Genomic DNA, 25292 nt, shown 5'->3' on the forward strand with positions numbered 1-25292 from the left:
TCTGTTGAAACAACAGACGGCAATGTGCTGTGTTTTGGCCTCATATCCTTGCCATGCTGACATGTGAGTAAACGTGACGTCAACAACAACTTTGCATGCTAAGAGGTGATTAGACAGGTCTGAGTTTTAATAATAATGTCAGATCAGTCAGTAAATCAGCACACTATCATCTCAAAAACATTGCAAGAATCAGATGCTTTGTTTCCAGTGAAGACTTCGAGAAACTTGTTCATGCTTTTATCAGCAGCAGGGTGGATTACTGTAACGGCCTCCTCACTGGCCTTCCCAAAAAGGCAGTCAGACAGTTGCAGCTCATCCAGAACGTTTGTGTTTTACTGGCATAATGATGGAAGTCTCTGGTGTGATGTATAAAGCACATTAAATCAGGACGTGTTGTCTCCAGATAACAGCGCAGTCAGGCTGAATGAGAACATGTGTACACACTTGATTAACACCTGCTTCTGTCATATGTCAGAGTCTTACATTGACAGCTGTAAAAGATGTGTGTGTCTGTTTCAGCAGCGCACACACTCGTTCAGTTTAACACTTTTCAGGCAGTATTTCAGTTACCGCAGATTTTAACATTACGATATATGAATTCCTTACAGTTGCTAAGCGTTGCAGTTGTTAGAGAGTTCTGTGTGGTTGTCAAGGTGTTGCTATTGATTTGCTTGGATGTTTTGTCAAGTTGTTGCTATTCACTTGTTAGGTTTTTCAAGTGGTTCCTAGGGTGTTCTGTGAGGTTGCTTAGGTATTTCTATGCAGTTACTAGGGTGTTCTGCATGGTTGCTAGGGTATTTTGTGTGATTGAAATGTGTTTCTATACAGTTACAAATGTGTTTTGTGTGGTTGCTAGGTGTTGCAATGCAGTTACTAGGGTGTTTTGCATGGTTGCTAGGGTATTTTGTGTGATTGGAATGTGTTTCTATGCAGTTACAAATGTGTTTTGTGTGGTTGCTAGGTGTTGCAATGCAGTTACTAGGGTGTTCTGCATGGTTGCTAGGGTATTTTGTGTGATTGAAATGTGTTTCTATGCAGTTACAAATGTGTTTTGTGTGGTTGCTAGGTGTTGCAATGCAGTTACTAGGGTGTTCTGCATGGTTGCTAGGTTATTTTGTGTGATTGAAATGTGTTTCTATGCAGTTACAAATGTGTTTTGTGTGGTTGCTAGGTGTTGCAATGCAGTTGTCATGGTGTTTTGTGTTTACCGAGGTGTTAGAGTGTTGCTTTTCACTTGTGATATTGATATTGTTCCAGCGGATTCTAGGCTCTTTTTTGTTGTTGCCATAGTGTTGCTTGCTAGGGTGTTCTGTGTGGTTGTCTAGGTGTTGCTTTGCAGTTATGGGGTTCTGTGCTGATGAAAATATGTTGCAATGCTGTTAGGCTGTTCTGTGTGGTTGTCAAGTTTTTGGTATTGGATTAAAGTGTTTTCTGTCTTTGTCAAGATGTTGCTATGCAGTTAGAGTGTTCTGTGTTGTTGCCGAGGTGGTGCTACCGAGTTAAGGTGTGCTGTGCTGTGCTGTTGACAAAGTGTTTCTATGCATTTAGGGTGTTCTGTGTTGTTGACAAGGTGTTGCTATGCAGTTAGGCTGTGCTGTGTTGTTGACAAGGTGTTATGTAGTTCTGGAGTTCTGTGTTGTTGACAAGGTGTTGTTGTGTAGTTAAAGGTGTTCTGTATGGTTGTCAATGTGTTTCTGTCCTGTTAGGGTGTGCTGTGTGTGTGGTTGAGAAGGTGTCACTGTGCAGTTAGGGTGTTCTGTGTTGCTGACAAGATGTTGCTATGCTGTTAGGTTGTTCTGTGTTGCTGACAAGATGTTGCTATGCTGTTAGGTTGTTCTGTGTTGTTGACAATGTGTCACGTAGTTCTGGAGTTCTGTGTTGTTGACAAGGTGTTGTTGTTTAGTTAAAGGTGTTCTGTATGGTTGTCAATGTGTTTCTGTCCTGTTAGGGTGTGCTGTGTGTGTGGTTGAGAAGGTGTCACTGTGCAGTTAGGGTGTTCTGTGTTGCTGACAAGATGTCACTATCGCTTTGGATGTGCTGTGTTGTTGACAAGGTGTTGCTATGCATTTAGTGTGTGCTGTGTTGTTGACAAGGTATTGCTGTGTAGTTATAGGTGTTTTGTATGGTTGTCCAATGTGTTTATATCCTGTTAAGGTGCGCTGTGTGTTGTTGAGAAGATGTCATTGTGCAGTTAGGGCATGTAGTTGCTATGTAGTAATTAGTGTTCTTTGTGGTTGCCAAGGTGTTTCTATTCAGCTAAGGTATGCTGTGTGTGTTGCCAAGGTGTCATTGTGCAGTCATTGAGTTAGGGTGTGATGTGTGTTTGGAAATGTGTTTCTGTGCAGTTAGGGTGTTGTGGTCTGTGTTGTTGACAAGATGTTGCTATGCTGTTAGGTTGTTCTGTGTTGTTGACAAGGTGTTATGTAATTATGGATGTTCTGTGTGGCTGCCAAGGTGTTTCTATTGAGTTAGGGTGTGCTGTGTGTTTGGTAATGTGTTTCTATGCAGTTCTGGTGTTCTGTGTTGTTGACAAGCTGTTGCTATGCAGTTAGGCTGTGCTGTGTTGTCAAGTTGTTTCTGTGTCGTTTTGGGTGTTCTGTATGGTTCTATCCTGTTAGGGTGTGCTGTGTGTGGTTGACAAGATGTTCCTACATAGTTATTAGTGTTCTGTGTGGTTGCCAAGGTGTTTCTATTCAGTTAAGCTATGCTGTGTGTGTGGTTGCCAAGGTGTCATCATGCAGTTGGGGTGTTCTGTGTGGTTGCCAATGTGCTGCTATTGAGTTAGGGTGTGTTGTGGGTTTGGCAATGTGTTTCTATGCAGTTCTGGTGTTCTTTGTTGCTGAAAAGATGTTGCTATGCTGTTAGGTTGTTCTGTGTTGTTGACAAGATATCACTATTGTTAAGGGTGTGCTGTGTTGTTGACAAGGTGTTGCTATGCAGTTAGGGTGTTCAGTATGGTTGACAAGGTGTTGTCAGTTCTGAAAGATGTTCTGTGGTGTTGACAGGGTGTCACTATCACTTAGGGTGTTCTGTGTGGTTGACAAGGTGTTGTTATGCAGTTAGGCTGTTCTGTGTTGTTGACAAGATGTTGCTCTGTAGTTATGGGTGTTCTGTGTGTTTGCCAGTGTGTTTCTGTTTAGTTTAGATGTTCTGTGTGGTTGACAAAGTGTTTCTATGCAGTTGTGATGTTCTGTGTTGTTGACAAGGTGTTGCTATGCAGTTGATAGGGTGTTCTGTGTGGTTGCCAAGGTGTTGCTATGCAGTTGATAGGGTGTTCTGTGTGGTTGCCAATGTGTTGCTGTGCAGTTAAGTTGTGCTGTGTGTGGTTGCCTAGGTGTCACTATGCAGTTAAGGTGTTCTCTATAGTTGACAAGGTGAGCTTTGCTATTAATAGGGTGTCCTATGTGGTTGCCAAGGTGATACGGTTCAGTTACTGAAGTTGTGCTGTGTGTGGTTGAGAAGCTTTCACTTTTGTGGTTGCTGGGTGTTTAAACTTTAAGCTACAAAACCAACAATATGCAATGTCAAAAGTTTCATCAAGAAGACTGAATTGCATTTGCTCCCATACCGGTGAACTTGTAATGCTTCAGTATATTTTTCTCCCTCTCTCTCTCACACACACACACACACACACACACACACAATTTGTGTTTAATTAGCATAAACAGGCGGAGTGAGACAGAAGCAGTAAAGCAGTAAGGCAGATGAGAAGCGCTCTTCATCTCTGCTCATGCTATCAGTCCAGGCTCTTTATGGATGAGGACAAATCGAGAAGCTCCGCCGCTGGCTACGGCACTCAAACAGAGCTGCATATTTAATAGCTCCGCATCCGTGTGTTGTCTTTGTCAAATGAAATAAATGCTGATTAGCATACTTGCCCAAAGGGCGGGCCAACTCTGACAGGAGCACTCGCTTGCCAGATTTCTGATTGGAAAATGTGTTTGATTATTAAGCTGCATGCAGACGGAGCGAAGGAGGCAGTGTTCCTGGAAGTGTGCCGCTTGTGTTCATTTCATTATCGCTCACGTGTTCGTGTCACTGCACGGTTTAGAGTTTACTGGAAAACTTGGTTCTGTCTGCAGCGTGAATACGAATCGCGGAAACTTTGGGTATTTGATTGAAATGCAATGAAATGGGGAAAAAATGTTGCAATTGAAAACATAGCATTGTATAAAAACAATACTTAGCGTCACAGTGACATAGTGCATTGTCACCTCACAGCAAGAAGGTCGCTGGTTTGAACCCCAGCTGGGTCAGTTGGCATTTCCGAGTGGAATTTGCATGTTCTCCCCGTGTTGGTGTGGGTTTCCTTCAGGTGCTCCGGTTTCCCCCAAAGTCCAAACACATGCGCTATAGAGGAATTATTCAACTAAATCGCCCCTAGTGTATGAGTGTGTGTGTGTATGAGTGTGTATGGGTGTTTCCCAGTTATGGGTTGAGGCTGGAAGGGCATCCGCTGCGTAAAACATGTGCTGGATTAGTTGGTGGCTTATTCTGCTGTGGCGACCCCGGATTAATAAAGGGACTAAGCTGAAAAAGAAATATGAATTATTATTATTATTATTACAGTATATGATATCATGTATTAAACAATAATACCAATAATAATAAAATATTTTATTGAAAATACAGTAAAATGGTGAAAGAATATTACAATTCGCATAATAACATTAACATTTTACTGTTTTTTAATCAAATAATTTATTATTACGGGTAGTTTTATTTTAATACATGATATTATTTAATAATAATAATAATAATAATAATAATAATAATAATAATAATAATAATAACAATAACAATAACAATAGCAATAATTCTTATTATTATTATTGCTGTTGTTGTTTTTGTTATTATCATTATTATTATTATTACTATTTTTATTATTATTATATATATTATTTGATTAAAATATAGTAATGGGTGAAACATTATTACAATTCAAAATAAGAGTATTGTACAGTAATAATAATAATAATAATCATAATAATAATCATAATAATAATCATAATAATAATAATAATACATTGTTTAATACAGTACAGTAAATACAAAATGTATTTTATTATTGATAGTAATTAATAATAATAAAAATACAAATAATAATAATAATAATTATTATTATTATAAATTGTTTAATACAATACAGTAAATATAAAATGTATTTTATTATTAACAGTAATTATTATTAATAATAATAATAATAATTTTGTTAATCATTATTGTTATTATAAATATTATGCAGAATTATCATATATTAGAAATTTGATCAAATATTACATTATAAATATTACAATTATTATATACAATAAAAAATTCTAATAACTGTATCTTATAATAATACAATGATAATAATAGTGATTAAATTTAATATTCAATTCATTTCAGCTGTATTTGTATAGCCCTTTTACAATGTAGATTGTGTCAAAGCAGCTTCACATAAATGATCATAGTAACTGGATCAGGGTAGTTCAGTTTTAAGTGTTTAAGTTCAGTTCAGTTTAGCTCAGTTCAGTGTGGTTTAAAGTCATTACTGAGAGTCCAAACACTGAAGAGCAAATTCATCGATGTGTAGCTCTACCAATCCTGAACCATGCAAGCCAGAGGCGACAGCGGAGAGGGAAAAAAACTTCACCTGACGGAGTGAAGAAAAAAAACCTTGAGAGAACCAGACTCAGTTCGGCACAACCATTTCAATTTTTCCGCTGGCCAAAAGTATTGTGCAGAGCTTTAGTCATGCATAGCGGTCTTCCTCAACATGTAAACACTCTGCACAATAAGCTGCAAATAAAGCATCAAAACAACATTTAAAACATTTTTAAATGTACAACATTTAAAAACAATAACAGTATGCAATCTTAAACAGGTGTGACTCGAGTCTCATTTTTAACAGACAGAAACTCAGTCTTTCTAATGTCTGGATGTAATTATATGTTATTATTTTGCGAACTGTAATGTCTTCCTGTGATTGAAGGCTCTAATTTGATGATCAACAAACCTTTCTGATGCGTTTCTGTTAGTGTTGTTACATGTCGCCGGTGTTGTAATCCAGTTTGCTGGAAAATCCTCACAGTGGTTTATTTCTCAGTGTGTTAAAGTGTGCTATTTGGCTCTTCCCGTGTGAAAGTCTGTCATTTGGATTCATGTCATGCTTCAGGTGTTTGTTTTATTCCATTAATAAACTCAGACGGCCGCCACAGAATACTGAGCAGAGTAGAGTGCTGCGTTGCATAAATGTGTGCCTTTCACATGTTGATATGGATTTAAAGACTATTGGTCAAAGTTTTGGAACTGTATGATTATTAGTGTGTGTTTTTTTTAATAAGATGCTGTACTTTGCATCATAAATATGAGTAAATATATCAATAATATGGTGGCATGGTGGCTCAGTGGTTAGCACTGTCGCATCACAGCAAGAAGGTTGCTAATTCCAGTCCCAGCTGGGTCAGTTGGTGTTTCTGTGTGGAGTTTGCATGTTCTCCCCGTGTTGGCGGGGGTTTCCTCTAGTTTCCCCCACAGTACATGTGCTATAGGGGAATTGATGAACTAAACTGGCTGTAGTGTATGAGTGTGTGTGTGAATATAAGTGTGTATGGGTGTTTTCCGGTACTGGGTTGCAGCTGGAAGGGCATCTGTTGCATAAAACATATGCTGGAATAATTGACAGTTCATTCCAGTGTGGCAACCTCTGAAATAGAGAGTAAGCTGAAGGAAAATGAATGATTTGCTCACCAAACCTGTGTTTATTTGAGTTAAAGCATGGAGAATAGTGTAAAACTGTGGAATATTTTTCTTAATCCTTTGTCCAGCACCCTGACGCGGACGCTCTGCGCCGCTGTTTTTCCACATGTCAATGTTTATGAATACATTACACCAAAACGAACACAAGTAATCTTGACAAACTGTACATCGGTTTAAAGCTACAGCCCTCAAACAGCCATTGCAGCTAGATGTTTTTCAAGGGGAAGCTCATAAAGTGTAAGTTGTACAGAAATCGCTTATTATAGTGAGCTGCGTCCCAAATCGCATACTTGTGCACTATTCTACGCCATTTTGTAGTATTAATAGTGTAAGTAGTGCGTTCACACTGAAAACTCTAGAAATAATAAGAGCACTTTAATTACCCGGATGATGCACTCATTCAGCCGCTAAAGTGAAGTGTGCAGTGATGGACACTTTATGCACTCAACGACCGCAGGTTTGCTGACGTAGCGGAAGGGGCGGAGCTATCGGACGCACATGTTGAATAATTTTATTTATTTTGGACGGTGAAAGCAAAATTCTGCTACGAGAGCGATTATAGCGCCTCCCAATGGTGAATGTGGTTTTATTCACGGCAGGTATTATCTGATAATTCTGTCGTTTATTTCACTGATCTGGCAACCGTCAAACGTCATCAGGGAAACGGTTTCAATATCCGCATAGTAAAAAAACATTAGTGTGCCATTTGGGATGACACTACATACATAAGCTGCGTCCCAAATCGCATACTTGTGCACTATTCTACGCCATTTTGTAGTACTTATAGTGTAAGTAGTGCGTTCACACTGAAAACTCTAAAAATAATAAGTGCACTTTAATTACCAGGATGATGCACTCATTCAGCCGCTAAAATAAAGTGTGTAACGATGGACACTTCACGCACTCAACGACCGCAGGTTTGCTCATGTAACGGAAGGGGCGGAGCTATCAGGCGCACATGTTGGATAACTTTATTTATTTTGGATGGTGAAAGCAAAATTCTCCTACGAGAGTTATGATAGCGCCTCCCGATGGTGAATGCGGTTATACTCACGGCAGGTATTATTTGATCATTCGGTCGTTTATTTCACTGATCTGGCAACCGTCAAACGTCATCAGGGAAACGGTTTCAATATCCGCATAGTAAAAAAACATTAGTGTGCCATTTGGGACGACACGACATACATATACTATCCTGTTGATTGTGTAAGTACATAGTGCATGAGTGCATAGTGTATAGTGTGCCATTTGGGACGCAGCTATTCTTTTTTTCACCAAGTACCACCTCAGAAAAAAATTGTCTCTCCAATTACCACCATTCATTCATTCATTCATTTTCTTGTCGGCTTAGTCCCTTTATTAATCTTGGGTCGCCACAGCGGAATGAACCGCCAACTTATCCAGCAAGTTTTTACGCAGCGGATGCCCTTCCAGCTGCAACCCATCTCTGGGAAAAGGACTACCATAATGACCAGTATTAAAATAGCGTCGTAGGCCTAGTTAAGCAGCTACAGCTGTGCACGGTTTAAAAACGAGGCTGATTAAATGATAAGAATTGATTAAGAATCTGTATTATTGTCAATTACTTTAAATATTTTAAATAGTTTAAATATTAACTGTGCTTGCAGGTAAAAAAAAAAATCGTTTAAATTAAAATGTGCTTTCAAATGTTTATTAAAAATGGCACTTTTCTTAGGAAGTAAAAAAGAAAACTGCTGTACTTAAATCTAAAGTATTACCACAGTAGCCTATTCATCAAAAGCAGTAAATGTTGCTTGGACCTTATAAATATAGGCTATATGTCATATTTAAACACTTTCTGACAAATCTTGAAATATATGTTAGATGTACATATGACAGGGTTCATACAGGCACAGCCTAATGAAAATCGAGGAGCTTTAAGTACTTTTTCCAGCACCTATTTTTATATTCAAGACTGACATGCTATGTATTGAACACCTGAAATGTATTCTACGCAACCCATAAAAACACTGCATAGAAATTGATACAAATAAAAAACATTAATAATAATATTAATAATCATATATTAATAATATAATAAACCTGCACTAAGTGCTTGTGAATTTTTTTTGTACTCAAGTAAAAAACACTATTTCTAACCCAAGCTCATTCTGAAAACGTAGTCCCGTGGACGCTTCTGGAGATCGCGAAATACGTCCCGGGAGGTACGTATGGCTGCATTTCATTTTTTTAAGCGAACACTACAGGGCGGTATGATGCCGTTCCCTTTCGCGCTTACTGGCTGACTGGTATATATATATATATATATAGTTGAAGTTAGAATTATTAGCCCTCCTGTTCATTGTTTCCCCAATTTCTGTTTAACAGAGAGCAGATTTCTTCAACAATTTTCTAATCATAATAGTTTTAATAAATCATAGTGACATTTAAAGGCATAACCAGGTTAATTAGGCTAACTAGGCAGGTTAGGGTAATTAGGCAAGTTATTGTATATGGTTTGTTTTGGAAACTATCAAGAAAAAAAAATTAACTTAGGGGCTAATAATTTTGTCCCTAAAATGTTGTTAAAAAAATTAAAAACTGCTTTTATTCTAGCCGAAATAAAACAAATAAGACTTTCTCCAGAAGAAAAAAATATTATCAGACATACTGTGAAAATTTCCTAAATCTGTTTATCATCATTTGGGAAATATGAAAAAAAGAAAAAAAAATGAATAATTCTGACTTCAACTGTATATTTCAAATATTAGTGTGCTAAAATTATGGATCTGTTGTTTAGAGCATGTTTATTTCCATGGTGTTTTTTAAAGATAACATTTCTAAAAACAAATGCTGAATCTAAAATTTTCAAAATTAGGATTAATTTTGCATTTAAATAAAAAATGTATATTAAAATGTTAAGACTTTATCATACGAATTAAATGAACTGCAGTTTTGACGCGTGAAAACCCTAAAAGTGACCCTAAAATGTAAATATATTTATCCAGCATATGTTTTACACAGCTGATGCCCTTCCAGCTGCAACCCAACACTGGGAAGCACCCATACATTCTCACATTCTTGCCACCCCAAAAAATATTTAAAAATGATTCATTTATTTATAAATACGAACGAATAAGTAAATGGATGAATGCTGTGTCCTATAGGGTCGACTTTTTTAGTTTTCACCTATTAAATTTAAATTTATAAACGACCTATTTTTAACAGCATTATTTTTTTTACAGTTTTTGCTGCACTCAAATAAATCTCAGGCTTGCTGAGAATTGTTTAGTGTATTTATTAAACAGCATTTATTTGTGTGTATTCATATCTATAACACGCTTATTGCACCTTCGTGAAATCATATCCAGCATTTGCTGTTTTAGTATTCTGTTTCATTCAGAAAGAATCACATGTAAACGTGTTAGGAAGAGAAAGCTCTACTGATGTAGGAAGCTGAGGACTCATTTCCAGCAAAGATCACAGGCTAAAATCCCATTTTGAGAGTAATTAGCCTTAATTAGTGCAAACGTTGAACTTGCGCTGCGCTGTCCGTCTTAATAACCCTCAGAGAGAAAAAAAGAGCCCGCATCAACATGTAAATCCTCTGAGCTTCTCTCTTCTGCAAGTGCCTGGTGTGTTCAGGAGCTGTCTGAGTTTCTCCTGTTCCTCCTGAAAGGGCTGTGAAGAAGTAAAAACACACATTATTGAGTCCAGTGTTGATTTTCAGGAGAATGTCTTTGTCATCTCTGCTAATCTCTGAGATGCTGATGAGATTCTGAGTATTTCTCTCTGGAGAAACATCTGGATATTAATGAACCACTGAACAGACTTAATACTGTTAGAGGGAGGGATTGAAGGGAGAAAGAAAGAAGATGGAGAGAAATAAAAAAAGAGAAAGGTTTCATTGTTGCTTGTGATATTGTACAAAATTCTTTATTTCTTTTGCTCCTTTGTTTTTTTCTTTTTTTGTTCTTTCATTCGTTTCTTTGTTCTTTTTTTGCCCATTTGGTCGTTTTTTCATCCTTTCTTTTGCTCATTTGTGCGTTTATTCTTTAGATCATTCTTTCATTCATTTATTTGATCTTTCTTTCATTTCTTCATTCTTCTTTTGTTCAATTGGTCGTTTGTTCATCCTTTCTTTGCTCATTTGTGCATTCATTCTTTACTTAGTATTTAGTTAGTATTTGTTCATTCATTTGTTTTTTCTTTCATCTGTTTGTTCCTCCATTTGTTCTGTCTTTCGTTTGTGCGTTCGTTTTTTAGTTTGTTTGTTTGTTCGTTCATTTGTTCTTTCCTTCGTTTGTGTGTTCGTTTTTAGTTTGCTCGTTCATTTGTACTTTCTTTCATTTGTGTTCGTTTTAGTTTTACTTGTTTATTTGTTCCTTCTTTCGTTTTTGCATTTGTTTTTTTAGTTTGTTCATTTGTTTGTTCATTCATTTGTTTTTTCTTTCGTTTGTGTGTTCTATTTTAAGTTTGTTCATTTGTTTGTTCCTCAATTGTTCTTTCTTTTGTTTGTGCGTTTGTTTTTTAGTTTGTTCATTTGTTTGTTCCTCAATTGTTCTTTCTTTCGTTTGTGTGTTCTATTTTAAGTTCGTTCATTTGTTCTTTCTTTTGTTTGTGCGTTTGTTTTTTAGTTTGTTCATTTGTTTGTTCATTCATTTGTTCTTTCTTTCTTTCTTTCTTTCGTTTGTGCATTTGTTTTTTAGTTTGTTTATTTGTTTGTTCCTCAATTGTTCTTTCTTTTGTTTGCATTTGTTTTTAGTTTGTTCATTTGTTTGTTCCTTCTTTCGTTTGTGTGTTCATTTTTTAGTTTTACTTGTTCATTTGTTCATTCTTTTGTTTGTGCATTTGTTTTTTAGTTTGTTCATTTGTTTGTTTCTTCTTTCGTTTGTGTGTTCTAATTTAAGTTTGTTCATTTGTTTGTTCCTTTATTTGTACTTTCTTTCGTTTGTGCGTTCATTTTTAGTTTGCTCATTCATTTGTTCTTTCTTTCATTTGTGCGTTTGTTTTTTAGTTTTAATTGTTCATTTGTTATTTATTTTGTTTGTGTGTTCGTTTTTTAGTTTTACTTAATCATTTGATCTTTCTTTTGTTTGTGCGTTTGTTTTTTACTTTGTTCATTTGTTTGTTCCTCAATTGTTCTTTCTTTTGTTTGTGCATTTATTTTTTAGTGTGTTCATTTTTTTGTTTGTTTATTTGTACTTTTTTTCGTTTGTGCATTTATTTTTAGTTTGTTCTTTTGTTTGTTAATTTGTTCCTTCTTTCATTTGTGTGTTTGTTTTTTTAGTGTGTTCATTTGTTGGTTTATTCATTTGTTATTTCCTTCAATTGGCCGTTTGTTCTTTCTTTTACTCATTTGTTTTTCTTTCTTTTGTTTTTTCTTTTGTTTCTTTGTTTTTTTATTTTGCTTATTTGTTCATTTGTTCATTCGTTCTTTTGCTCATTTGTGTCTTATTCTTTAGATCATTCGTTCATTCATTCATTGGTTCTTTTTTTGCTCATTTGTTTCTTTCTTTCTTTTGTTCTTTCGTTTCTTTGTTCTTCTTTCTTTTGTTCATTTGGTCATTTGTTCATCCTTTCTTTCACTCATTTTCACTTTCATTTGTTTGTTTGTTCGTTCATCTGTTCAATCTTTCGTTTGTGCATTTTTGTTTGTGTTCGTTCTTTAGTTTGTTCTTTAATTTGTTCTTTTATTTGTTTATTTTTAATTAGTTCTTTAGTTTGTTCGTTCATTTGTTCTTTTATTTGTTTGTTCTTTCTTTAATTCGCTCTTTAGTTTGTTCGTTCATTTGTTCTTTTATTTGTTTGTTCTTTCTTTAATTTGTTCTTTAGTTTGTTTGTTCATTTTTCTTTTATTTGTTTGTTCTTTCTTTAATAAGTTCTTTAGTTTGTTCGTTCATTTGTTCTTTTATTTGTTTTTTCTTTCTTTAATTCGCTCTTTAGTTTGTTCGTTCATTTGTTATTTCTTTCATGTGTGCACTCGTTCTTTGTTCCATTCATACATTCATTTCTTCTTTCTTTTGTTTTTTTATCTTTTGTTTGTGTTTGTTCTTTTGTTTTTCATTTGTTCTTTCTTTCATTCGTTCTTTAGTTTGTTCTTTTATTCATTCTTTCATTTATTCTTTCTTTTGTTCATTCATTCATTCATTCTTTCTCTTTCATTTCTTCCTTTGATAAATATCTTTCTCAGTTGTGCGTTTGTTCTTTAGTTTGTTCGCTTGTTTATTCATCTGTTCTTTCTTTTGGGGGTCATTCTTTAGTTCTTTCGTTTATTTCTATCTTCTTTGTTTGTTTGAGTCTTTCTTTTCTTTCTTTTGTTCTTTCTTTTTTTCTAACAGCATTAATGTATTCACCAGTTCATTAATATCCAGATGTTTCTCAAGAGAAAAATATTTAGAAATCCTATGACTATTTCCAAAACTATGGAAAAGTCCAAGAAAGAAGAAAGGATGGAATGGTATTGGGAAAAGTTTATATTTCAATACTTGTGTGTACTATCTTAAAATGTTTGTGTTCTCCTGTAAAAGTTTTACATTCTCTTGAGAAACTTTCTGTTTGCTTGCACTTTTGGGTTCCCCTAGAAGCTTCAGCATTTTCTTTCTAAAAGTTTTCAGTTTGACAGCAAAACATGTGTATTCTCCTTGGACAGGTTGAGCTTGCAACAACTTTCTGTTTTCACTCAAAAACAACAACAACAAAAAAATAAATCAACTTTTGCTCGAGAAACTTCTGCTTTCTTTGCATTGAGACACAAAAATTTGCATTTTTACCTTCCCTAAAACTTTTACATATAAATAACCCATGGAAAACCTTCTGGGGAACACACTTGTTTTGTGAGAGAACCAAAGTTTTGGAAACAAACACAATATTTCTTGGAAAAATGCAAACGTTTTGTGAGATTATAATGAGCAAACAGTGAACACAATACATGTTTCTTGAGCAAATGCAACATTTCTGCAAGAAAATGCAATGCATACGCAGGCAACATTTCTTCAAATGCAAAGTTTTTGGGAGATTCTATTGCAATCATTTTATGAAAACAGTCTTTTTTTAACAAGCAGCCGTGGCATTATTAGAATAAATGTGAAGTTTCCAAATGCAAAGTTTCTGCAATAAATGTCACAATTTCATGACAAAATATTTTAAAACTTTTTTGGAGCAAATGCAGAGATTTACAGGGGAATGCAATGCTTTTGCAAAAGAATTCAACAGTTTTGGAAGCCCATTTTCCTGGGAAAATGCAAACATTTTATGAGATTATTTGAGCAAACTGTGAACACAGAGAATCCCTGAGACACATGATTGATTGTTTCTTGAGGAAATGAAATGCTTCTGCAACAAAATGCAACACTGTGCAAGTAATTGCAAGATTTTTATAGGAATGCAATCAATTTATAAGCGCATGCTGAATTTTTGACAAGCAACAGTGAAATGTTTAGTGAATAAATGCAGCATTTATCAAGTCAAACTATTGTTTTATTAGCGAATGCAAATGTTTTAACCAAACACAAAGCTTCTGGAATAAACGCCACACTTCCACCAGAAAAACAACTGTTCCAGGAGGAAACCAAGAGTTTCTGAGTGAAATGCAATGCTTTTGCTAAAGAATGCAACCGTTTTGGAAGCAAACACAATGTTTCTTGGGAAAATGCAAACAGTTTATGAGATTATTTGAGCAAACTGTGAACACAATGAATCCCTAAGACACATGATTGATTGTTTCTTGAGGAAATGCAATGCTTCTGCAACAGAATGCAACACTGTGCAAGTAATTTTTTTAAAAGCAACATTTATTTTTGTAGAAATCCTATCATTGTGTATGCACATGTTGAGTTTTTAACAAGCAGCAGTGAAATGTTTTGTGAATAAATGTAAAGTCTATCAAGTTAAGCTATTATTTTACAAGAGAATGCAAATGTTTTATAAGTAAACACAACGTTTCTGGAGTAAACGCCACACTTCCACCAGAAACACAACTGTTCCAGGAGGAAACACAGAGTTTTGGGGGGAAATGCAATTCTTTTGCAAAAGAATGCAACCGTTTTGGAAGCAAACACAATGTTTCTTGGGAAAATGCAAATGTTTAGTAAGATTATTTGAGCAAACTTGAACGCAGTGAATGCCAAAGACACACGATTGATTGTTTCTTGAGCAAATGCAATGCTTCTGCAACAGAATGCCACACTGTGCAAGTAATTGCAACATTTTTATAGGAATGCAATCAATTTATGAGCACATGCTGGATTTTAGAAAAGCAACAGTGAAATGTTTAGTGAATAAATGCAGAGTTTCTCGAGTCAAGCAATACTTTTACGTGAGAATACAAGTGTTTTATAGCACAAAGCTTCTGGAGTAAGCGCCACACTTCCACCAGAAACACAACTGTTCCAGGAGGAAACCATGAGTTTCTGAGGGAAATTCTTAATGGGAGAGTTTTGCAAACAGTTTGTTAGTTCAGCATTCCCTGTTCCCCTGCCTGTTCGCTCCACAATTTTACCGTGTGCCACTGTTCTCCTCTTAACCTGCACCTTTAAATTGGATTATTCCTTTTTTAATTCACTCGCAGTGCGATGTTCAAACTCTCACACTCTATTTTTTTCTTGTGTTATTAATTCTGGAGGACAAACTTGCAAATAACACAGTTTTCTCTAGTCAACCTCCGATAGGAGCACCTCACATTCACATTCTGTGAATTTTCTCTTCTTGCCTGCTTTTCCCATTGCTTTTTTATTTGGTTTTTCCCAAGTGCAGTCATTAGCATATTAATACAGGGAGGAGGCAGGGAGGGGTTTTGTGCTCGTGCACTCAGTTTGCGGAATATGCATGGGATTCGGCATATGCAGTGTTTCTTACAGAGTTTTTTACTGTGTGCGCACATTTACAGCTGTGTTTTAGTATTAATGTTGTAGTATTAATTCAACGCAAGTCTTCGTACATGAGGCCCCTGATCATCAGGACTGGTTCTGGTTTGGCCATGGGACCCACATTTTTACATGGTCATCAAGCCGCGACCCAAATTTTTAGGAACTATAATACAATTTTAGGAATTATAATTAATTTGCATTTATTTGTTAACATACACAAGTAGTGACAGATACGTCATAAAACATTCACCGAGACTTACAAATAAACAATTTTGGTAACACTTTATAATAACTACACACTATAAATCATTTATTAAGCATTAGCAAATAGAGAATTCATTATCTGTTTAGCATTAACTCTACATTAATAAGTGTTAGTAAGCAGTTTATAACTGCTGCTACAAATGCTCTATTCTTGACTTATAAGCACCTGTATAATGTGTCAAATAATTGTATTTTCATACTTAGTTAATGATTTATTTTTCATTACTAAATTAAGTATCGCATTATTCACAAACCATTTGTAGTTGAGGGTTTTTAGGATCATTCAGAATGAGTTAGTAAATGATTAATAAACTATTGAAATCAACATTTATATGTCTTATTATTCAGGCATATACTAATAGTTAACTAATATGTTAATAAATGCTTTATTAACTCAACTTCATGCAGTTTTGTGACCTAATCTAAAGTGAGGACTATTCATGCTTTATAAATCCCTTATAAATGACAATTAAAGACTCAGAATCAAATGAACAAAACATCTTTGCAATCTTTTCTAAAAAGTACAATTTTGGTAAAGTTTAAACATTGCTGAATAACAGGAGCGTCAAAATACAACTTCCAACTGGATAAAACAACAACAACAATATAGTAATTTAACAATATAATAAGATGCAATGTTTAAACTCTACAGTGATTTAATTTTAGATCAGGTTGCAAAGATTTTTTTATTTGAAATGAATGAATTGGACATTATGAAGGACGAATAAATGAATGGGAATGGTTAATGTCATTATTTTTGTTTGGAATTTAACTGAGCCTTTATTTGGCATTTATAAGGGATTTATAAAGCATGAATAGTCCTCACTTTAGATTAGGTCACAAAACTAAAAGAAGTTGAGTTAATAAAGCATTTATTAACATAGATAGTAACCATTAATATATGCCTGAATAATAAGACATATAAACGTTGATTTCAATAGTTTATTAATCATTTACTAACTCATTATGAATGATCCTAAAAACCCTCAACTACTCCTAAATACAAACAGTTTGTAAATGATGCAATACTTCATTTAGTAATGAAAAATAAATCATTAACAAAGTATGAAAATACGATTATTAAACACATTTTAAATATGTTTGTAAGTCAAGAATAGAGCATTTGTAGCTGCAGTTATAAACTTATAGTTAATGCTTAACAGATGATGAATTCTCTAGATGCTAATGCTTAATAAATGATTTATAGTGTGTAGTTATTATAAAGTCTTACCACATTTTTTTTTTTTTTTGGCTGTCATTTCAAAAAAATGGATCAAATTATAGAAATATTACTAAGTAAAAAACGACAAATACTGTAAACAGTGGTTAGAGTAAGGAAATGTTCAGTTACCATGAACTAAACTGTTAATAAAACATGTTGTCTGGTTTCTAAATGTCATTTGAATTTATAAGGTTTCCTGCTCTCTTATGAGAGCACCTCACTACATATGACACTGAGGCTTTAAGTCTTTTTTTGTCGTCAATATATCTAAATCCATACTTTACATATTCAGGGTCAGACTTGCACTTCGATATATTTGTTGCTATAATTAAATGAAATTTCACATGTCAAACGGTAGGGTTGTCGTGCATACATTTCAAAATAAAAGTCCGGTATAAGCCAAATAAGTAAAAAATTTTACTTTTGTTGTTTTTTTGACCACACACTCCACAACCCACTGAAAATGTTCCCGCAACCCACTTTTGGGTTGCAACCACCAGTTGAGAAACACTGGATTAGATCATGCGCAGAGGCTGGACTGCACTGGTTTCTGCTGGGTGTAAAATGATTTTATTCTGGCTAACACAAACTTTGGAAAATCGTTAAAGTGTGATTTTTCCTGCATCTCGTCTGCTTTTTCCATCAGCACAGACTCAGAAGAAACTCAAGACCATTAAGCGGTGTTTGTGTCTAAAAGCAAGTGTTATTCAGGAGACGATTGTGATTTTTCTGTCCCACTGAACCTTAAATGTAGCGTGCAGAACACACACGTCATCATCACTCTGCCTGAAATCATCTGCAGATGAAGGCAGTCTGACATTCCAGCTGAGATTTTCCTCTTGAAATCAGTGTGTGTGTGTGTGTGTGTGTGTGTGTGTGTGTGTGTGTGTGTGTGTGTGTGTGTGTGTGTGTGTGTGTGTGTGTGTGTGTGATCATGTTTTCACAAAGTAAAAAAATATCCCCATGAAGTCTAAATTTACTAGTATTTTTACACTTGTGGGGACATTTAGTCTAAGTGTGTGTGTGTGTGTGAGATGATGTTGACTTTTTTGTGTACCTTGTGTTCCTTACATTGTGGGCAGCAAATGTCCCCGCAAGTATAGCAATACTAGTAAATTTTGAACTTATTGGGACATTTTTTTCCATGAGAAAAGGGGCTCATATCTCAGACAGAATGAAGTGTTGTGAACATGTAGAAATGCAGATTGAGGGTTTGGTTTAGGAGTACGGGGAGAGATTATACAGTCTGCACAGTGGAAACATCATTACGTCTACGAGAAGTCCCCATAATGACAGCTGTACAAGTGTGTGTGTGTGTGTGTGCATGTGTGTGATTAATGTGTGTTAGTTACGGCCGGTGTTGTGCCGCTGGGTGTGTTGCATTAATTGTATTGTATTATGTATTGTATGTTGTGTGTGTGTGTGTGTGTGTGTGTGTGTGTGTGTGTGTGTGTGTGTGTGTGTGTGTGTGTGTGTGTTTGTGTATGTGTGTGTGTGTGCGTGTGCGCATTTGAGAGAGTTTATGTGTGTGTGAGCATGAGCGAAAGTTTATTTGTGCATTTGAGAGTGAGTGAGTGTGCGCGCGCATGTATATGTGTGTGTGTGTGTGAGAGAGAGCATTAGAGAGTTTATTTGTGCATTTGAGAGTGAGTGTGCGCGCGCGCATGTATATGTGTGTGTATGTGTGTGTGTGTGTGTGTGTGAGTGTGTGTGAGAGAGAGAGCATTAGAGAGTTTATTTGTGCATTTGAGAGAGTGTATATGTGTGTGAGTGTGCATGCGTGTGTATGTGTGAGTGACAGGGTGTGTGAATGCGCGAGTGAGAGTTTTGGTGAATGTGTTTATGAATCTGTGAGTTTTTGAGTGTGTGAATGTGGTGTGTGTGAGTGTGTAAGTTTATGAGTGAATGTGATGTATTTGTCTGTGTAAGACAGAAAGTTTGTGCATCTTATTATATTCATATTCAAATATGTGCGTGTGTGTTTGAGAGAGAGTATTTTGTGAGTGTGCATGTGTGTGTATGTGTGAGTGGGTGTGTGAATGTGTGTGTGAGAGAGTTTGTGTGAGTTTGTAAGTGTGTGAATGTGTGTGTGAGACAGTTTGTGTGAGTGTGTTTGTAAGCGTGTGAATGTGTGTGTGAGAGAGTTTGTGAGTGTGTGAATGTTTGTGTGAGTGTGTTTGTGAGTGTGTGAATGTGTGTTTGTAAGTGTGAAAATGTGTGTGTGAGAGTTTGTGTGTGTTTGTGAGTGTGTGAATGTGTGTGTGTGTGTGAGAGTTTGTGTGTGTTTGTAAGTGTGAAAATGTGTGTGTGAGAGTTTGTGTGTGTTTGTGAGTGTGAGAATGTGTGTGTGAGAGAGTTTGTGTGTGTTTGTGAGTGTGTGAATGTGTGTGTGTGAGAGTTTGTGTGTGTTTCTGAGTGTGTGAATGTGTGTGTGTGTGAGAGTTTGTGTGTGTTTGTGAGTGTGTGAATGTGTGTGTGAGAGAGTTTGTGTGTGTTTGTGAGTGTGTGAATGTGTGTGTGAGAGTTTGTGTGTGTTTGTGAGTGTGTGAATGTGTGTGTGTGAGAGTTTGTGTGTGTTTGTGAGTGTGTGAATGTGTGTGAGAGAGTTTGTGTGTGTTTGTGAGTGTGTGAATGTGTGTGAGAGAGAGTTTGTGTGTGTTTGTGAGTGTGTGAATGTGTGTGAGAGAGAGTTTGTGTGTGTTTGTGTGTGTGAATGTGTGTGTGAGAGAGTTTGTGTGTGTTTGTGTGTGTGAATGTGTGTGTGAGAGAGTTTGTGTGTGTTTGTGAGTGTGTGAGTTTGTAATTGTGTGAATGTGTGTGAGAGAGAGTTTGTGTGTGTTTGTGAGTGTGAATGTGTGTGTGAGAGAGTTTGTGTGAGTGTGTTTGCGAGTGTGTGAATGTGTGTTTGTAAGCGTGTGAATGTGTGTGAGAGAGAGTTTGTGTGTGTTTGTGAGTGTGTGAATGTGTATGTGTGAGAGTTTGTGTGTGTTTGTGAGTGTGTGAATGTGTGTGTGAGAGAGTTTGTGTTAGTGTGTTTGCGAGTGTGTGAATGTGTGTTTGTAAGCGTGTGAATGTGTGTGAGAGAGAGTTTGTGTGTGTTTGTAAGTGTGTAAATGTGTGAGAGAGAGTTTGTGTGTGTTTGTAAATGTGTGAATGTGTGTGTGAGAGAGTTTGTGTGTGTTTGTGAGTGTGTGAATATGTGTGTGAGAGAGTTTGTGTAAGTTTGTAAATGTGTGAATGTGTGTGTGAGAGTTTGTGTGTGTTTGTGAGTGTGTGAATGTGTGTGTGAGAGAGTTTGTGTGAGTTTGTAAATGTGTGAATGTGTGTGTGAGAGAGTTTGTGTGTGTTTGTGAGTGTGTGAATGTGTGTGTGAGAGAGTTTGTGTGAGTTTGTAAATGTGTGAATGTGTGTGTGAGAGAGTTTGTGTGTGTTTGTGAGTGTGTGAATGTGTGTGTGTTTGTGAGTGTGTGAATGTGTGTGTGAGAGAGTTTGTGTGTATTTGTGAGTGTGTGAGTTTGTAATTGTGTGAATGTGTGTGAGAGAGTTTGTGTGAATGTATTTGTAAATCTGTGAGTTTGTGAGTGTGTGAATGTGGTGTGTGTAAGAGGGTGTGTGTGTGTGTGTGTGTGTGTGTGTGTGTGTGTGTGTGTGTGTGTGTGTGTGTGTGTGTGTGTGTGTGTGTGTGTGTGTGTGTGTGTGTGTGTGTGTGTAAACGCCCTTTAGATTCCACAGGAAAGGGACAATTTCCTATTTCAGACCACAAAATACACCCGCAGGCCACAGCTTGTAGTGTGGTGTGTGTGTGTGTGTGTGTGTGTGTGTGTGTGTGTGTGTGTGTGTGTGTGTGTGTGTGTGTGTGTGTGTGTGTGTGTGTGTGTGTGAGAAAAATAAGCGACGTTTCTCTTCTTCAGGTGTGTGTGTGTGTTCTCACCCCTCTCTCTCTCTCTCTGTTTCCACTCTTCGTGTTTTCCAGCCTCCATGATCACAGAAACTGGCAGAAGGTCATGTCTCAAGCTGAAGGTCTTCGTGAGGCCGCCGAGTAAGTGTCCCGATCACACACACTCACACACGCACACACACACACTCACTCACTTTAATGGACACTAATGGCTCTGGCTCTCCTTTGATTGGCAGGTGGGTTGGGCTGCTGATTGATCACTAACCTGATTGGCTTACAGTCTCTTTTTCATTTCTCCTGTTTTTGTAGATGGCTGTGAGAAAACCATAGGCGTTCATGACCGCGTTTTTGTCGATGACAAAGTAGACAATGCATTAGAACCAAGAGGTCAGTATGGCTTGAGTTCACCTCGGCTTTGTGTGTATTCCTCTAATCACTCTGTGCATGCATGCATATGTGTGTGTGTGTGTATGTGTTAAGGCTGCATGGTAAGCCTAATAGGATATCTTATCTTTTGTTGTAGGATATAATGCACCAGAATATATTGATGATAACTTGTATTGCTGTAATTTTAAGAACATTTTATGCCACTCATTATATAATGCCGGAATGACAATTTAATATTAACACAATGCAAGTACACTCTTTCAAAGAGCACATCGGGCCCTAACATACACCTGGCAAAATAAGGCGCAAGACGTGTTTGGCAAGAGTTGTTGCTATTTTCAGACCAGCATAACAGTAATTTTCACATTTTACTCCGCGTTGTTTAAATAGCTAATCCATTTGAGCCATTTTGTGGACTCATGGGTGTGCAGGTCTATAAAGGAGGTGTGTTAAGGTGCATTGTTGGCATGTTGCTCTTTTGAGGAACTATAATAGACCGCACCATTGACAGCATGTTATGTATGCGCCTATGCAGGTCTAAATACTTACACATTGCTGAATACACACAGGATGAACAGCATTACACAAATATCTTTACAAACGAAAACAATGAAAGGATTAAGATGGTACAGAAATGATGATTTTCTACATCAAAATAAACACCACTGCCTCCATGCCTCATCTCAGGGGGCTTTTTCAGTTTATTTATGACAATCTGCATCTGTGTAATGTCATTATTATTAGCAGTATTATTTATTATATGCAAATTTATATTTGTTTTAATCATACCAAGTGTAGATTTGTCCTCCTGTGGGGTTTTAGAGACGTCTGCATCAGACGTCTCCACCAAAGTAAAGGAGTAAAGAGTAAAAATAAAGTAAAGAGGCTGAATGGAGGAGGCTCGTTCTTTATCCTCGTGCTGCAGATGCTCTGTTTAACTGTTTTCTCGCTAGTGAAGCGTTCAGTTTTTACACGTACAAAGTCAGCCATGTAAATAGCAAATGCACCATGGAGCGATGCAACTGATTCCTAAAGGGAATGAGAGATGAGACTCTGATTGGTTTAATGCACGTTATGCTCAAAACACACCCAGAACTCATTTAGAGAATAAACACAGCCCTGTCAGACCATGCACCACAGTGCAAAGCATATTTTTTCATCCTTAAAATAGCAAAAGTGAATTCAGACATGCCCTTAATGCTTTAGCGCCACGCGCTTTGAACTGCACATAGATCGTTAAAATAGAGCCCAATGTGTCAGGCAGGATTGGATTGGGACACAAGGTGAGGGTTTCTTTTATGGGCCTGATCTAAGCTCTGTTACTTATCTACTCTTTTTACATGAGACATATTTCATAGTTTTGCCATGTTTGACATATGTTTAATTCACCATTTGTACATTAACATTTATAACATAGACGCCAAAAATACGTCTTCTCGTTAATCTCAGATGTGAGACCAACAAATAATAACTTGACTTCTAGTAGATCATTTGGAAAAGTGGCAGAAGGTGGATTTTTCTGATGGATCACCTGTTGAACTGAAACCCAATCATCATCACCAGTACTGCAGAAGACCTACTGGAACCAGCATGGAGCCAAGATTCTCACAGAAATCAGTCAAGTTTGGTGAAGGAGAAATCATCGTTTGGGGTTCATTCAGTATGTGGGCGTGCGAGAGATCTGCAGAGTGGATGATCAACATCAACAGCCTGAGGTATCAAGACATTTGTGCTGCCCATTACATTACAAACCACAGGAGAGGGACAATTCTCCAGCAGGATAGCGCTCCTTCTCATACTTCAGCCTCCACATCAAATCTCCTGAAAGCAGAGAAGGTCAAGCTGCTCCAGGATTGGCCAGCCCAGTCACCAGAGATGAACATTATTGAGCTTGTCTGGGGTAAGATGAAGGAGGAGGCGTTGAAGATGAACACAAAGTCTCTTGATGAACTCTGGGAGTCCTGCTGAAGGCTTTCTTCTTCATTCCAGATGACTTTATTAATCAGTGATTTGAGTCAGAGATGTATGGATGCAGTCCTCCAAGCTCATGATGGAGTCAGACACAATATTCATTCTGTCTCCACTGCAGCAGGACTTTATATTCTATACTGGACATTATTCCTGTTCAGTGATGAGACTTTAGTCTAAGCAGAGTCAGAGCTTACTGTCCTAATGAAATCATTCACAATCAAGACATGATCACATTTTATTGTGCTCAAATAAGCAAAATCTAGAGGCCTTTGCCTTTCATATGAGCCACTTCTGATACCAAATGATCAACTAGAAGTCATTGTGTTGGCTTGAGAAAACCAACATACTGTTATGCTACTCTGTCCTTGAAAACAAACGTATCTCCTCCTAGGCCGTTCATGCCACAAGGCCCAAATGTGGTCAAAATGTGCTTTCTACATTCAAGATTGTTGCTATATCTCCTCATGCCTATAAGACTTATTGCTTTTTTAATAAAAAATGTTAAATATAAAATTTTTATAATCTGGGCATATAAAAAAATTATACAAGCCCCAAATTTGGCCGAAAGCTGTATTTAGATGCGTTAGATTTTGTTGCTATATCTTTAAGGTTTATCAGACTTATAGTTTTTCAATAAATAATTTTTAAGCATTATTTTTCTTAAAATATGGCAAGCCATTTTTGACTTAAACTCCATATTGTTTTACTGACATGGCAAGCCATTTTTGCATTTATCACTTTCACACTTATTAAGCATTGTATTTTCAAAAAAATACGGCAAGCCATTTCTACATTATGTTTATTCCCTTAGTCTCTATATTAATCAGGGGTCGCCACAACGAAATGAACCACCAACTTATCCAGCATTTGTTTTACACAGCGAATGCCCTTCCAGCCGCAACCCAACACCAGGAATACATAATGTTCAAGTCCAGTTTTTGACACTCATAAAGACTGTCATAGAAACATCGGGGTTGATTAAGATCACTCATATTGCCAAGAAGCTTTGATGTATCATCACAAACCTGTCAAATGTCCCCATAGCAACAAAACAGTATAACCTAGCAACCATTTAAAAATAGCAATATCTCTACATCAGAACATCGTAGGGACCTGGGCATTGGCTTGTTTGACTCATGCTAGCAAATGGGACTTCCTGTGTGCTATGCATGGTAACAATGATAATGGAAGCCAAGTGCTAATAACGATTAGCTACATGCTATAAATGATTATCTAAATGCAATAACATATGCTAGAAATGCCTACTGAGTATTAGCATTTGATCAAACATGTTCACGAGCATTGCCATTTAGCAACTGCTTAGCAACTACCTAACAATGCCATAATTGTTTTAGTAACTGCCTAGCAACCACTTAGCAACCGCCGCCGTGCTTCCTGCCAACTGCTATTCCCAGTCCTAGTGCAGTCACGTTGGCTTACTCAAGCCAACATTAAAGTTTATCAATGAACTTTAGGTTCTAGTTATTATTTACTGTTCCTAAAACTTAGATAGGCCACAAGACTTTTGTCACGTAGTCTTCATTGTTAGAACAATTTAATAAAATGAATTGGTATTAATTAGTATTTACAAATGGTACAATATCTTATGTCTGAATGCTTTTAAAATCCTCACACAGTGACAGGCCTTGAGAGATAATAATACTCCAGAACTTAACATTGCATATTCTGCGATTTGACTATTGCGAATCATCAGATTGCAACATCGATGCTCAAACCATATATTGTGCAGCCCTAGTGTGTGTGTGTGTGTGTGTGTGTGTGTGTGTGTGTGTGTGTGTGTGTGTGTGTGTGTGTGTGTATGTCTGGAGGATTTGAGTTGCGCCCGCAGCTTCTCTGACACTTCACACCACAAAGAGTGTTTTATTTATGCATGAGGAACACGTCGTATTAATAATGCATTCTCTTGTAATAGCTGAGGGCTGTCTGTCAACAACTCCACCATCTGCACAGGCAATTAGCT

The 25292-nt window shown here is 36.6% G+C and overlaps 1 protein-coding gene across 2 annotated transcripts in view; it reads left to right on the forward strand.

The window, feature by feature from the left end:
- The window catches only part of efna5b (ephrin-A5b), a 198896-nt gene that overhangs the window by 165030 nt on the left and 8574 nt on the right, over positions 1-25292 (forward strand). The window contains 2 exon segments of one of the 2 annotated variants that reach the window (NM_131026.4): positions 21029-21094; positions 21263-21340. In NM_131026.4, the coding sequence (NP_571101.1) occupies positions 21029-21094; positions 21263-21340 (144 nt within the window). 2 annotated transcript variants of the gene reach the window in all.

The sequence above is a fragment of the Danio rerio genome, chromosome 8, assembly GCF_052040795.2.
Source record: "Danio rerio strain M-AB ecotype USA chromosome 8, GRCz13ab, whole genome shotgun sequence".
NCBI classification, from domain to species: domain Eukaryota; kingdom Metazoa; phylum Chordata; class Actinopteri; order Cypriniformes; family Danionidae; genus Danio; species Danio rerio.